The 15,785-nt window shown below is 56.4% G+C and overlaps 1 protein-coding gene and 1 long non-coding RNA gene across 3 annotated transcripts in view; both read left to right on the forward strand.

The window, feature by feature from the left end:
* Nucleotides 1-495: 495 nt before the first annotated feature.
* Nucleotides 496-13,370, forward strand: LOC310917345. Of its 2 annotated transcripts, none has more exons than XR_014591432.1 (3): nucleotides 496-703; nucleotides 1,263-1,345; nucleotides 12,888-13,370. It is a non-coding gene; the product is annotated as an uncharacterized lncRNA (long non-coding RNA). The 2 variants fall into 2 exon arrangements; XR_014591433.1 differs by lacking the exon at nucleotides 12,888-13,370 and adding an exon at nucleotides 1,785-1,954.
* A 1,678-nt stretch (nucleotides 13,371-15,048) lies between these two features.
* The window catches only part of ELN (elastin), a 32,509-nt gene continuing 31,772 nt past the window's right edge, over nucleotides 15,049-15,785 (forward strand). The window contains exon 1 of the mRNA XM_083875172.1: nucleotides 15,049-15,536. Coding sequence (XP_083731298.1) covers nucleotides 15,458-15,536 — 79 coding nt within the window. The 5' untranslated portion in view covers nucleotides 15,049-15,457. The remainder of the gene's footprint in view (nucleotides 15,537-15,785) is intronic.

Here is a 15,785-nt window from a genome sequence, read left to right on the forward strand (position 1 = left end):
TAGGTGGAGAGAAATGGGCACATCCAGAGCACTGTGGCTGCCTCCAGACTGGGATCTGCAGCTTGGAAAAAAGAGGCTGTGGACAGAAGTTCCTGATGATTTTCAAGTCCACTTGGAGACTGCTGGAGTTGCTGAAGACATCATGGAGGAAAAGTGGTGGGAGGTCTGTCCCCATTCCTTGGGGACCTGGGGCAGAGAGTCCCCATGGAGGGATGTCCTGGCTGAGCTGGGCTCAAGGGGCTGTGAAGCAGGAGCCCAGCAGAGCCCCAGGGGGCTTTTCCCATTGCTTGTGCCCAAGTCCTTTTTAGGCCCCAGAGCAAGCAGTCTGCACATGTCCCTTGATCACAACTGCCCATAAATCTTGCTGTCACTGAGGGAACCTTTCTCTTCCAGATATAGATTGGAGAGCAAATGCTACTGGCTATTCTGGGACGTGGCAGCTGATAGATGGCTCTAGGATTTACTATTTTAGACTTGGACTTTGCCGTCGGGGGAACACGATGGAGAAACCAGTTGTGGAATGTGCACATTGGCCACGTAGGATTCATCTGAAACAGACTGATGAATAACTCCTGCCAGATCAGCAGTGCAGGTGGAGGATTCCTCTTTCCCGTATTGGGAGATTTTTAGGGATTCAAGTCAACTGAGCTGAAGAGCCCAGAGGCTGAAAGTGCTGGAGGATGACAGGATTTTCAAGACAAAGGTACAAAACTTGTACTTCTCACGACAGTGTTTTGCCCAATAAAATCACAGTGAGAATGATCAGAGCTTAGTGACACCAGGTAAATCTTCAGGGAAAAGTGGGTCTGAGGTGCTGGAAGTGCCCAGTGGAAATGAGAACTGCCAAAAGTCAAGCTGAGCTGGACCTTGGGAAGGTACAAATAGTAACAGGCTCTGTGGCTAGGTCAGTAAATGTGAATGGAGAAGAGTGGAGATTAAAGGTGATCTCGGAGTGAGCCCACCTTAAATACATCACATTTCTTGTGACATCAACTCAGTCATCACAGAGTGGCTCAAGACAATGTCCCCAGGAAACTAAAGCCATGGTGATCCCAGCCCACCCACCCCAATCCTAGAGGAACTGGTTCCAGTTGAGCATGGCTACCATGGGAATAAGTGTGGACTGGGGAGGGCCGGCAGGGGTGGGACTCTTCAGCCACCACCAGCACTGGGACAGGTCTCTTTGGAGCCCTGGGAGTCTCCTGTGCCTGACTCAGGGGACTGGAGGAGCTCCCTGGAGAGCTAGAGGATCTCACTTTTAGGTCTCTGCTGAGGCATGCTGCTGGAAGAGGCACAGAAAGATTCAGGATGGTCAAGAACACCTCTGGTGCCTCAGGACAGTAAGGTAAGAGCTGGAACAAACTTTCCAGAAATGAAGTGTGGGAATAGGCAGGACCATAACATGGAGTGTGCTTGGTCTGTGGTACTGTGCTGCTGGGAGGCAGCAAGGTCTGGCCCATAACATCGTGTGGATACTGAATCCATAGATTTTATTAGTGCGTATTTTCTCTCTGGGGCTCGTGAAGCACATGGAAACACTGAACTTGGAAAGGCCATCCTGAGGGAGCCCGCCGAGTAATGAATTTTAGCTGTTAAGGCAATAAAGGGGAACACTTGGACATCTTTGGGAAATCCAGGCTTCACCAGAATGAGCATTTTGTAGATGTTGGGAGGAGAAGATCTGTTCTCAGTGGGCAGAAGGGAAATGAATTCTTGCTCTGGTTGTAAATAAGGTGCAACCTCCTCCCTCCTTGGACCAGCTGAGCTTTGTCCCTTGCCCTCAGCTTTAGCCTTTCCAGCACTCCAGAAATGATTTCCAGCTCACCAAGACTTTCAGTGTTGTCCCACCACAGACTCAGCCCAGCTTGCCCCAGGGCCCAGGCCTGGTCCCGTGTGGCCCCTGCGCACATGGACATCGCCTCCAAGGAATGTGCTTTCTTGGGTGGAAACTGTGTCATCGGAGAAATATTTCATATTTTCATTCGTTCGCATTCCCCAAATGAAAAATGAATCGCGAAGTCTCATAAATAAGGAGCTGAGTTTCTCATTTACATATTTCTGTGGTTCTTGGAGCAGAGGTGGCCGTGGCCCTGCCAACCATGTCCTAAGCCTTCCCCTCGTGCACCTTGGCTCCCACTGGCAGCTGCCTGTGCTCCCTGGAACGGGAGAGCTCGGACCAGCCCCGCGTCGCTGAGGTCACTCTGCCTCCTGCCAACATCCCGTGCAGCTGCTGGCATGAGCAGGGCAGGGAAAGCTTGGGGCCTCAGAGAAATCCCATCTCCAGGCAGGTTTTTGGGACGCAAAGAGGGGTTTGCATAGTGCAGGAGGGGGAAAACCCCATGGCATGGTGCCAGCTTGGCTCTGGGGCCGAGATGGTGGCATACCTGAGTGAAAAGGGGTGAGTGGAAAAGGGGTGGCTGGAGAAACATGAGGGATGGAGCAAATGGGAGAGTAGAGGGCAGGGATTGCAGGGGAGGAGAAGATCACAGACCAAGTGCCTCCTTTGAGCTTCAGCATCTGGCATAGGCAGGTTGGAGAGAGGAGCAGAAACTCTGGGTATCCCCTGTGAATTCCCCCAAAATGTTTGTAGCAAGCTATGTTGGGACTTCTATCTGGGGCAGATGTTTTCCTCACAGTTCCTCCAAAGAGGCCTCCAAGGGGCTCCAGTGGGTGCAGGGCAGCAGGGTGCCTGGATGCACCAGGAAACCATCCCAGCATGTTGTTCTGGACTTGGGAGGGGCATCTCCTCTTTAGGATGCTGCCGACCGCCAGCTGTGCACACCAGCAGCCTGACCTTCTCCTGGTGCACTCCTGGGTTTGGATATGGGGCTTGGCAGCTGGAGACTCCACAGGCACGAGCTGTGGCCACAGCTGTCCGTGCCCAAACTCTGGGCCAGGGTTGGAGTTTCAGGTGGGCCATTTCCTCCTGGCACAGCATGGGAAGTCCAATTGGTGTCACCCAAGGGTTAATGGCAATAAACTGTGCTGCTAAAGGGATCTTCTGGTTTCAATTTAAATTAGCATTTGCGTGTGGATTATACTCAAGGATGTTCATACTCACTTAATAACCTTCTCACTCAGGCACCGCAGAGATGAGTGGTGCCAAAGCCTGGGGAGGAAGGGCAATGTTTAACACCTGTCCCCCTGAAAGGTGACCCCACTTTCCCAGGCCTCAGGAGCAAAGAGAGCTAGACATCTGGCTGTGAGGCCATAGTGATATCCAAGGAGGAGACAAGAACTCAGCAGAGCCCCTGTGCTCGGGAGAGACATGCCCATGAGCTCTCCATCGAGTTCTTCCAGAGTGGATCAAGAGCAAGGGGGATGGGGTGGCCAGAGTCTCCCTGTCCTGCTGCAGAACTCCATCCATGATAGGATGCCCGAAGCTCTGGCAATGCCTTGTGTGCGACATGGATTATGCACACCAATCCACTGGGAGAGGAGCAAGTGGACCCTGCTTAATCCAGGGAAGCCCAACACCAGCATTGCTTGTGCCATCCACCTGGCCCGGGCACACACAGAGCCTGTGGCCTTGCCTTGGCTTTCACCTGCTCCTCTCTCCTGTGGGGATTCAGTCGTGCAGGAAAATGGGTTTGGAGTAGGCACATGTCCTGCAAGGTTGTCTAAACATAGCCCAAGAAAAGAGGAATGCGGGGCAAGGCCTGGGCACAGCAAAAATAGCCCAGGGCCTGCTGCTCACAGCTCAGCATCCTTTGGGACAGCCAGGTCCCAGGCATCTGGGCAGGCACAAGCAGCCAGGGCTGTCCAGGAGCCAGAGACCGTGCCAGGCTGGCAGGGACAGAGTGTGCAGTTCTCCCCAAGCCTCCCCAGCTGTGCTGGGGCTTGGGGCACCAGTGGCCCTGGAGATCCTGAAACTCAGGTCAGAAGGGGCTGTAAGAACACCAGGAATGTGCTGGGTGTTCCTGCTTGCTCCTCATTCCCTGCCCATTCCTTGTCCCTGCCTCTGTCCCTGGAGGAGAGCAGGGATGAGGTGCCCCCTGCCCAGAGCCTCCCCAGAAGACTGGGGAACGTATGGGGGACATTCTTCCAGACACTGGTGGCGATCCTGGTGCTACAGGAAAGGAAAGGAAGTCATGGTGTCATGGATGTGCAGGAGAGAGAACTGCTGGGAGCCCCAAACAGACAAGGAGGATTGGCTCCACCAGAGGAGAGTGTCTTGGCCTTCCTGAAGTGTCCCAGGGTACAGCTCCTCCCCTTTATCCATCTTACAATGGGCCTTGGACCTGTTCTCAGCCATGGACACAGTCCAATGGACACGATCCATGGGTGACTGGCCCCAGGTGTCCCTGTTCGAGCAGGGGGCTGGAGATGACCTGTAGAGCCCTGGGCAACCTCAGCCAGTTTGTGATTCAGTGACTTTCCCTCTCTTCAGCCACTGAACATCTTCTTCTCAGAGCCATCTCCCTTCTCCCATCCCAGGTTCCTGGAGCACTGACCAGTTCCTATCTCCCCATCATTCTGTGCTTGGCCAGAGAACACAGAGGCCACGTGGCCAGTGATTGACCCTCCCCAAGGTCTGTTCAGCTGGGCTGGCACACACGTTTCCTTCAGGAGCATCTGGAGGGATGTCTCCCTCAGTTTAGACACCTGTGCAGATGGTCAGCAGGTCCCCATTCCCAGTGACCTCCTCAGGCTGCAGGGTCCCACCACACTGGGGACCCTCCACAACCCTGAACTCCTGGAAAGAGCCCTGTTGGTTTGCAGGATGCAGCAGGCTCTGGTTCTGCAGCTCCACAGCTCTCTGCTCACCCGATTTGCTCTGTGGCTCTGTGCCCGGGGCTGCACTCCATCTCAATATTCAGATGTGGGGTTGATGGCAGCCTGGATGTGCATCGTGCCAGAAGGGACCTGATCAGATTAGGTGGTCCTCAGCAGAGCAGACAGGGTCCTCACCTCCCTGTCTGAGACTCTTTAAAGAAAGCAGAAAGGAGGAAAAGGGAGTTTTTAACATGAAACATCTGGCGAGTTGTTCTGCCCTGCACACCAGGATGGGAGGGAAACATATCCTCCAGGCAGAAGTGAGGGAAGAGGAGGTCTCTGGATATTTACAGCAACAGGCATGACTGCAGTTGGACCAGCTGTCCCTGTGTACTCCCTGTCCTCTGTACCTGTGTCCCCCAGGATTGCCCAAAGCCATTCTCAGGACGTGTCCTGTGAGCTCAGGGAGGGGGACAGAGGCTCTGCTGTCCACAGCCACCTGGAAAAGCCTGAAGCCACCTAAAGACTAAACCAGGGACAGACCTGCTGGCCACTACCATGAGCTGGCACCAGGCAAGGTCCCAAGTTTCCTTTGTAGGACAGAACTCAGCACCCAGGGCGAGAAGGAGCCAGGAGAGTTAAGCAGGGACAGGCTGTAGGAGACTTAGAGAACAAAGCGTGCCTGGGAGGGAGCGCTGTGAAATACTTGGGAGGCTCTCAAGGAAGCTGGCAGCAGAGCAAGTTCAGATGGACTCAAACATCGTTCCCACCTGGTTTGAGAGTGGGCCAGGGATGGCGGCAGGCACTGGGCTGGGAGCCTGCAGTGACCCAGACTAATGCTCCCTTTTATCACCCGGCTTTAAACATGCTTTTATGATGTGCGAGAAGGGGGCAGATGGTTCTCTAATTAACTCGAGAGTGCTGAGTTGTGAAGTGCTGCGAGGAAAAGCAGCTCCAGCAAAGATGGCAAGGCGAGTCAGCAGAGCAGCCCATGGCTCTGCCAGGCAGCACTGGTGCTGCCCAGGGGCAGATGCCTCATCCCAGAGGCACTGCCTGCTCCCAGCACCCCAACTCCGGAGGGGCTTGGCCGGCCATTCCCTGGGAGAACATTTACATTTACCCTCACAAATGCCACCTGAAAACCTGTATCTCGTGAAAATGATGCTGATCCAGAGGATGTTCTCATGCAGAACCCTCAGGGGAGTTCATAGTGTCGCTGTTTATTCTTCAGTCTCATCTTGCTCTTTGTTTGTGTATTTGGCTGCTTTTTACATCCCCCTGGATTAAGACGGGACAGCAGTGGCCCTGCAGCCCCTGCTGTGGGTGTCTCATCCATCTGCACCTGTGGAGACCTTCCTGAAGCCACCACACAACTCCCCATCCTCTCACCTCATCAGGCTGGAGCTCCCCAGATCCAACACTGGAGCACCTCTGGGACTGGAAAACACCTCACCTAAGCAATTCCAGTGGACCTAAAAGCCTGATGCTTATCAGTTTTACCTAAACCCAGTATCTCTGTGATTTCTATCCCTGAAACCAAAACTAAATTCCTAATAATTTGGATTCAAAGTGAAAAAGTAAAACAGGCCCATTTCAGCCTGAAATGCAATGGCTGGGTCTGCTTTATGCGTTCAGCCCTGAAATACAATACACTTCCATGCTGGAACAAAAAAAACCTCACAAATTTTCCTTTGAAATGATGAAATATTTGATCAATGCTCTATTTGCCTGCAGCCTCTTCAGCGAGCAGCTCACCTGGCCCGAGGCAACATTCTGCAGTCAAAGATTAATTGAATTAATTAAATTGAAACACTATCCACGTGCTAGTTACAAATGACGTCTTAACTGGCCGAGTAGAGCCAAAGCATCACCGTGAGCAACAGGACCTGGGGGGCAGCACAGAGGTGAACCTGAAAGCTTTCAAACCTTCCATCCCTGCCCATCTCTGAGGGTTTTGGCACATGGGGAGCAGCAGCTTCAAACACTGGCAGGCAGGAGCATGAGACGGAAGGAATGGCCTCCTTCATCCCCTGCTCCAGGGAATAAAAGAGAGGAGGATGCTGAAGCCTCTGTTATCTCAGCAGGAATGAGGGACTTGAGGGATGGAGATGACATCCCTTGAGGCAACAGGTGAAACTTGGCAGCTAGGAGGAAAATTCAGTGCTGGTTGTGCAAGAGGGACAGTTTGGAGGAAACGGGTTGTTTGTGTCTGACAAACATTCTGGGATTTCTGACATTAGGAAAAAGCCCCAAATTCCAGAGGCTGCTGATGGACGCGGGCAAAGAATGGAACCAGAAACACTCCAAAACCCGGTGGGAGAGACGAGGGGTGCATCTGGCAGCAATTCCCAAACTCCCAGTGCCCTTCCATGAGGCTCGTCCCTGGCACTGCCCAGCACCGAGCCCAGCCCTCCGGCAGCCCCTTCCCCAGGCTGCCCGAGCTGCCGGCGCGGCTGCTGTCCTCAGCTGACTCCTGTTGGCCGGCCTGCCGGGAGGAAACAGCGTGCGCTGGGGCCGGGCCAGCGCCGCGCTTGTGCCGGGGCCGCTGCCAGAGCGCGCAGCGAGCGGCCGAGCCCCGGGGGCTGAGCCCCGCGGCCGCTCCCAGCCCAGACACGCCGCTGGGAACCGGGACGCCGAGACCTGCCAGCACCGGGCAGCGGCTCCCAGGGCTGCTGGGAGCGGGGCCAAGCCCCGGCAGACGGACAAAGTCACGGCTGCCCCTGGGAAGCTGAGACCTGGAGTGGAGCTCGGTGGAGAGAGAGAAGGAATTCAGTGAAATGGCCCCAAAAAAGGCTGCCCATCACCCCAAACCAAGGGGCTTCTCTCCTCCAGCGGTGTTTCTCTCCTCAAGCTCCAGGAGAATGTAGCAACACGAGGCTCTGCATCATCCTTAACACGCCCCTGGGAGAGAGACAGAGGCAGCTCCTTGTGGTCCCTGCTGGCTGTGCCGGGCATCCCTGGGGGCTGGAGATGTGGGGAGCTGCAGGCTGGCGGTGACCTGGCTCCCCTTCCCAGCCTGGCCCTCATAGGGTGGCACAGGACAGGTCAGGGAGGATGTTCCCACCACAGGCACTGCTGAAGAGCAGGACCGTGCTGACCCTACAGCCATTGGGAGAGGCAGCCAGGGCTGGGCAGAGACCTCTGAGGGAGGATCCGGTTCTGCTCCTGCTGCTCGAGAAGGGAGATTGAGGAACAGCATTGACTTGAGAAGAATGAACCAGAGATTGGCCAGGAATGCACTGGCAGAATCCTGCAAGGGATGCAGCTCTGGAGGAGTACCAGGAGGTGTGAGGGAATCCTGGCTGGTGCTGGGATGAAAGCAGGAACCTCCCTACTTCCTTTGCTCTGTTACAGCTGCCATTCCTGATGTCAGCCCATACAGGGACTTTTGGGCCACCAGCACCTCTGCTTGGAGTCAGCAGCCCTTGCTCAGCCCCTGACCCCTCTGCTGTCTCTGGCACAAGGTCTCAGTTCTTCTTGTTCTCTCTTTTCCCAGCTCTGAGAACTGGTCCCTTCCATCCCACAGGGTTTCTGACCTCTCCTCCTCACTCTCCCATCTTGGACCAGATCCATATCCCTTCCTTGTTGACCACCCTATCCCTTTCTGATTCCTCCTTTTCCATCTTTCCCTCAATTTTGACACCTGGTTTCCTCCTCCTTGGCCACAAAATCTCTCCTGTGTCTTTGACCCTGCTGCTGCAGGTCAGGCTATGTGGCTCCAAGTCATGTTCCAGCTCTTCTTGCCCTGGCCCAGCCATCTTCTCACCCCACTCCCTGGTCCCCTCTGCCTTCTCCTCCTGTCCCCATACCCATGTTGTTGTGGAGACCCCCCAGCCTGGCAGTCTCCCAGACCCACGGCCTCCTGCATCACTTCCCCAGGTTCCTCTCTGGGTTATTTCATTAACACCATCAAACCCCACAGTCACCTTTCCAGCCGCCAGGACAGAGCCAGACCAGCTGTGGACAGTGACCCTCCATAGCAGCAGGTGCTTTACCAAGAGGGAAAATAATGGGAAAACTGCAGGTCCCTGGGCAGCCCTGGGAATGTGTCTGTGCACCAGCCTGCACAGACGTACCCAGCTGCAGCCCTGGGCAAAGCACTTTTTTAGCTTTTTGCAGGATTTCTGTCATTTCCCGGCAAAGACTCCATCACGTTCCAGATCTCAGGATTGCAAGGCTTTTAATCACACACATGATGCCTCTTTGGGAGTCAGATAAGGAGGCTGGAGGTGACTGCTGAGCCAGATCCCCACCTCGACAAGTGTTTTGTCACAGGGAACTCATCTCAAGGTCACCCCATGGCTGAGCTGGTCCCTTCCAGCTTCCAGGTCACCTCAAAGCAGGACAGGCCAGTGTCCCCCGACCTGTGTGGGGAGTTACATTTCCTTGCAAGGGGCTTTTGCGGAAAGAACATCTTGTGTGGATCCACAGCCTTGTTGCCATCAGCAAATGCATCACTCCCCCCTCAGGTTCTCTAATCCCCATCTCCCAGAGTCCTGTGCCTGAGGGAAGCTCATATTTCACATTGCTGAAAGACAAGCTCTGAGCCCTTCAGGATGCACAGAAAAGCCAGAGGCATAAACCCTATGGCTTAAAAAGCAGAAAACAAAAAAACCTTACCCAGTATGTGCTTTTTTTTTTTTTTTTTTTTTTTTTTTTTTTTTTTTTTTTTTTTAATAATAATTCTTAATTTGAAGCTCTGCTCTTGATTTTTGGTTTCTGAGTCATGGTCAGAATTATCAGGGCTCTGTGAGCTATCAACTGGCATTTGCAGGGTGCACTGGGAGGGGAGGGAGGCAGCCCAGCCCTGCCTGCTCTGTGTTTCCCCTCAGCACCACAAGGATCTGGCTGTGAGATAATAGAGCTCCGCTGCCTTTTCCTCAGGGCCCCTCTGTGCTGCAGACACAAACTGGAGCACAGGCAGTGTCTAAAGTTCACGTTCTGGCTGAGTGTAACCAGTTACATCTCTGTTCTTAGTTGCCCATGATTTGCTTCAGTTTTCCCCTTCTGGGTTGAGATTTTCCAGCCCCACTCCATGCACAAAGAGGGTTTTAGAGTCTCTTTGAACACACTTTGGCCATTGCAGAGCACACAGGCAGTGGAAAGCAATATCTCCATGATAAACATACCCTGCTTTTTTTCCTTGCTTTTGAGAATACAAAGCAACCGTCCAATTTTTAAGCAGATCTGCTGCCGAAACTGCTGGGGGTCAGAACTGACATCTGGCAGGGAATCGGCGCTGACCGTTCCAGTAAACACTGAGTCTCCCTTGCTGAAAGCTACAGCCACTCAGGCACAGCACGTTTTGCAGTGATGGTACCTTTTAATCAACACTTGGAAAGGTCCAGACAGTGGGAGCAGGATGAAAACAATCACTTGAAAGCTCCGAGGGCAGGTCAGAGCTGGGGATGGAGGCAGGCAGAGGTTTCACACCCAGGCGGGGAGCGGCGGCCTGGAGTTACCTATGGGCAGCAGATGTTCAGCTGTCCTTGAGAAGGACAATGTGAATGAGATGGAGGGAGCCAGGACCACTAAATCCCTCCTTGGCCAGTGTCAGATCAGAGCTGTTCAATGATACATCACTGAAGGCTTCCCAGAACTGCAGAAATACCAGAGAGAATTGGATATAAATCATAGAAGGATTTAGGTTGGAAGGGATGTCTGGAGGTCCCCAGCCCAGCCCCGGAGCAAGTGCACACTCAAAAGCTGGGTCAGACTGCTCAGAGCCAATGTCCAAGCGTGCTTTGAACACGTCCAAGGATGGAGATCCCACCACCGCTGTCCTGCAGCTGCACCACTTCCAGCACAATCCAAACTTCACGGGCCACATCCATGGCTCTCCCCAGTACCTGCAGAGCTGGTTATCCATGGGGGAAGGGCAAAGGGGTGAGAGAGGCAAAGCCTGCAGAGAAGGCACTGCCACAAACGTTGCTGTGACCAAGGCAAGGAGAGCTGGAACGGGGCTTGCAGCCAAGTGCAGCCTGCAGTGAGGGGGACATGGATACAGGGTAGATATAGGGGGCCAAAGGGGGACAGAACCTGACACCAAAACTGGTGGAAAGATGAAAAGGGAGAGCACCTTGGGGGGACAGGAGAGGGATGGGTTACCAAAGAGGAGATGGATCTGGTCCTGGTTCTTTATGCCCAGCAGAAAAAAGAAACCTGTGATGAAGTGTTTACCAGGGGCTGGGGAAGGTGTCTCCTCTTCTCCTCATGAGGAGACTCCAATGACAAACATTCCCAAGAGATCTCAAATGGCTCCCTGGTGCTGGAAAGGTGATGCTGTTTCTGTTGGTTGTGTCAAGGAAGAGCATCCCCCCAGGGCCCTGGGCAGCTGCTCCCTCCAAGCAGCATCCTTGTGTTGGCAAAACCTCTTCCCATAACAACCGTGGGAAGAGACTGCCAGGGAAAGAGGAGCTCATGGAAAGTTAAGGATAGGCGAGGTATAGATGGGACCACAAGAGCCTTCAAACCCAACAGACAAAGGGATCTGGCAGGGACGGGCTGCCTGAGCCCCTTCTGGTCCCCAGACAGCCCCTGCAGAGCTGGCAATGCTCCTCCTGCCTTGACAAACACCCCAGCACCAAGTGTACAGAGACAACTGGGAAAACCCAATCCTGAAATTTTCCAGGGTCAGGGTGGACAGAGCTTGAAACAATCTGGGATAGGGGGGGCAAGGGGGTTGGAACCAGATGATGTTTAAGGTCCCTTCCATACAGGCCATTCCATGGTTCTATGATTCTAACCTAGGATCCTGCCCATGACAGTGGAATAAGTCCATGGTGGCTTCCAGCCTCACACCTGGGACAGGATGGCTCCCTGGCTGCCCCCAGGCGTGTGCCATGTGGGTGTCCTGTGGGGCTGTGGCATGGGCTGTGCATGGGCTCCAGTGTTCCCCCAGAGAAGGTGCTGGGGGATGCAATGGGATGCACAGGAAAGATGGAGACCCCATTCCCAGGCCACGCTCAGAGCACCCAGAGATCCCCAGTGGTTTAACATCAGGAGAGCCATGAGGACAACAGTGGGCTGGTGAAAACACCTCTGAGTGGAGGATGTGGCAAAACAAGAAGGCTTCACTTTCTGAAAATAAGGCTGAGCAGAGACTGCCAGGTACCACAGAGCCCTGTCCATGCCTCACAATCCTCCTGCCTCATGTCCTGTGAGGATTTTCTCTGGGATGTCTGACAGACACATTTCTTTTCTCTCTAGTTGGAGCTTCCTTTCTACAGCATATCCAAGGGTGGTGATCTCTTGGTCAGCAGTAACCAGTGGTTAACCAAGGCAGGAAAACCAAAGGATGGCCAGCACAGGAAGAGGCAGCTGCCCTGTCCCTTCATCACCTTCACCACTTTCCTGGCACACCCCCAGTCAGGGAGCATTTACTCTGTAGAGACACGGGAGGAATGAAAACTTCAGGCCCTCACGATCGCGGCAAGTTTGGCTGTTTCTAAGCCACGTACCAGCCTCAGCTTCTTCCCTGGGACGGTGAGGAGGCCGCTCGGTGAGGCGACCTGCCCCTCGCACATACCTTTCCTTTGAGCGCATCCCCCGCAGAGCCCCGGCACACCCCGCCAGTGCCGTTTCCTATGACAACGGCATCAACAGCGCTCAGAGCGGGCTTGGGGTCCGGGGGGCCGGGCAGGTGTGGGGCTCCTCGTAGCTATGGCAAACGGGTGTTTACTTCTGTGTTTTGCATGTCGGTGTTACCCCCGGGACAGCTCCCCGCGCGTGTCACAGCACCGTAAGGCTCTTTGGCATTTCCCCCAGCAGCTATGTCAGCGTTTGGGGGAGCCGTGTGTAACCGGCATCTGCCACCGACCGGCTGCAGGAAGCTCCATCCTTCCCGGAGCTCCCGTGGCTCCCGGGAACTCCTGTGCTGGTACAAGCGGGTGCTCGCAGCCCTCGTCGTCTGTTTTCTCACCCCAATAATGCACCTGGCAGCAAATCCCACAGCACGGGCCCCGCCGTGGGAGGCGTTTCCTGCCTTGCGCCTTTCCCATCACACCGCGCCCGACTTTGTGCCTTCCCCGCAGTTCGGACACTCTGCGGGCTCGGGGGAACGAGCGGGCGGCTCACGGAGCGCTCCGGCCAAAGCACAAAGGCTTTGGATGCCGTTCCCCGGCCTGAGTGCCAGGGGCGGGGAGATCTTGCCTCACATCTATTCTTTCTAGGTACAAAACACGCTTTCAAAAGTCGGAGCCGTTTCGCTGGCGAGGGCTGGGAGCTGCTCGGAGCCGGCCGGCTGCCCCAGTTCTGATTCCCGGCGAGGCCGCTTTCCCAGCCCTGCTCTCTGCATGTTTTACATCGAGGATCCATCACCCGGCCAGCCCCGCCCGGGGTCCGCATCCCGCGGGCCACATCACAGCCCCGAGGCTGCTGGAGCCGCCGCAGAGCTGCCGGTCCCCGCATCCCTCTGCTCTCTGCACTGGAGAGCTCGTGTTTAACGAGCGTGTGTTTTCGCTCAAGCATTACATCACCTGGCAACGCCAGCGGCACTGACAGACGGACGGACGGACGGACAGACGGACGGACGGACGGGGCCAGCCCGGCTGCTCTGTCCCTGCCGATGCTCGTCCCCTGTGTCGTGCCCCGTGTCCCCAGCCCGCAGCCCTTTGCCCTGTGCGGGTGAATAGAAAACCCGCCTGCGTGCAGAGCCCACCGAGGGGCTCATGCAGAGCCCCCCTCCCCATCTCCTCGGTGTGTCCCAGGGCCGGGTGTGGAGGGCAAAACGCTCCGGAATTTCCACCTCCTGGAATTCCTGCGGCCGTAGCCATCAGCACTTTCCCTAAAATAAAGTGGGAAGTGAGATAAGCCAGACGGGCAGGCTCCGGAGGGCCGGTCCCCAGCGTGGATTGAGCTCACACTTCTCTAAGCGGGCGGCCAGGTCGGGCCTTCGCACCTCGCAGCCGCAGAGGAACCGGGTGGGTTTGCTGATAATTGGCTGCCAGTTTCCGCAGCGGTGGAAGGAGCGGGGGGAATGGGAAGAACGATGACAGGGAGCCCTGCGGGAAGGGGGTGCAGACACGGCATTTCCTGCACGGGCCCCACTCCCAGCACGCTGGGGACACGAGGAGTCGGGCACTGGGGGGAGCAGCATCCCAAACCCCTGGAGTGCGGGGAAAGGGCGGTGCTGGACCTGCAGTGGAGCAGGTGGTTTTGCATTCCTTGCCCTTCATCTGCACAGCAGATTCTTGTTCACATCCACACGGATTCTCCCCTTCTGCTCCGGCCTACCTGCAGTGTTCTATCCACTCCTGGGGTCCCCAGCATAAGAGGGACATGGACCTGCTGGAGTAAGTCCAAAGAGGTCCACAAAGATCCTCCAAAGGCTGGAGCCCTTCTGCTCTGGAGCCAGGCTGGGAGAGCTGGGGGGGCTCACCTGGAGAAGAGAAGGCTCCAGGGAGAGCTCAGAGTCCAAAGGGGCTCCAGGAGAGCTGGAGAGGGACTGGGGACAAGGGATGGAGGGACAGGATAAGGGGAACAGCTCCATATTGACAGAGAGGAGTGAGAGTAGATGTTGGGAAGAAATTCTTCCCTGGGAGCGTTGTGAGGCCCTGGCACAGGGTGCCCAGAGAAACTGTGGCTGCCCCTGGATCCCTGGCAGGGCCCAAGGCCAGGCTGGACGGGGCCTGAAGCAGCCTGGGACAGGGGAAGGTGTTCCTGCCTGTGGCAGGGGGGTCGAACGGGATGGTCCTGAAGATCCCTTCCAACTCGAACCATTCCATGATCCTGTGACTGATCCCACCATTTAACTCCCTGCTGCCCCAGCCGCTGCCCAGGCCCTGTCCAGAGACACACCCCGAGAAGGGGCTGAGGAGTTCAGTGGGGACCCGCAGAGCCCGGGTTTGGGCTCAGGGCTGATGGAACCCGGAGCCCCTGAGGGGGCTGGGTGCAGCTCATCCGCCAGACCCCTCCCCATCCCCGGCTCTGGGGGTCGCGGGGGCCGCGCGTCCATCACAAGCCCCGGCCGGACCGTGTCCCCAGGGCACCCCTGGCCGGGAGGGGACCCCCAGGGCCCGGCAGCACGTTTTCCTGCACAATGCCCGGTTTTCCCGTCCTGCCGGCGGCCGCACACCCCGCGCCCGCCACCTAACGGCCACGGCCGGCGGCCACCGGGACCGGCACGGGATCGGCGCCGGGATCCGGGCACTGGCACCGGGCATCGGGCCGGTCCCTTCCCTCGCATCCCCCAAAATCCTGCTGCACCCCCGGACACCCCCGTCCCTTCACCCCGCCCATCCGCACCTTCCCCCCCAAGACCCTTTGGGGCCGGTGCCACCTGTGGTGTCCCCCCGGTGTCACCCGGGATGCGAGAGCACTCAGGTGCCAGTGGCGATGCGACACACATCCATCATCCTGAACCCCCTTGGCCCCCACACCGGTGGGCGCAATCCCCCTGTCCTTCCCCACTGCCTGCCTTGGCAGCTCCCCCCTCTTCCAGCTTTTTTGGCAGAGACGCACCGGCTTGGAGAGAGCAGCGAGGATTAAAAAAAAAAAAAAAAAAAAAAACCCAAAAAAAAACACCACCAAAAAAACTCTTCGAGCAGCCAGCCCAACCGGCGGGAGAGGCTCGTGGCCTTTCCTCATGACGTAGTGTCCTGTGCCTCTCCCCCCCCTCCTTCTCCTTTTCTCCTCCCTCCTCACCCCCCTCCCCTTCCCCTCGCATCCTTGGGAGCAACAATTAAGCAGCTCTGGGATAAAACACACAGCCCGCGGGAGCACGGGGGCATTGCTTCAAGACATGGCAAGGCAGGCAGCTGCACCCCTCCTCCCCGGAGTCCTCCTCCTCCTCTCCCTCTTCCCGGCTACTCAGCAAGGAGGTAAGGAACGAGAGGCTCCTTTCCGTGCCCGGCCAGCGCTCGGGTCCTGCCGAGACCCTCCGCGGGCACCGGGGCTGCCACACCCGCACCCTCCGGGCAGCCCCTGGCCTGCCCCTGGCCTGTCCCGGCTGCCCAGCCCCGGGCAGGGACAGTCACCCACCTTGCCCTGCCTTGGGGACATTCTCGGGGGTGGGTGAGCGGGCACCCACCTCCACCGAGGGCGCTTTGCTGGCCAGAGCGATGGGCGGT

This window comes from Zosterops lateralis (genome assembly GCF_965231275.1).
Source record: "Zosterops lateralis genome assembly, chromosome: 19".
Classification (NCBI taxonomy): Eukaryota; Metazoa; Chordata; class Aves; order Passeriformes; family Zosteropidae; genus Zosterops; species Zosterops lateralis.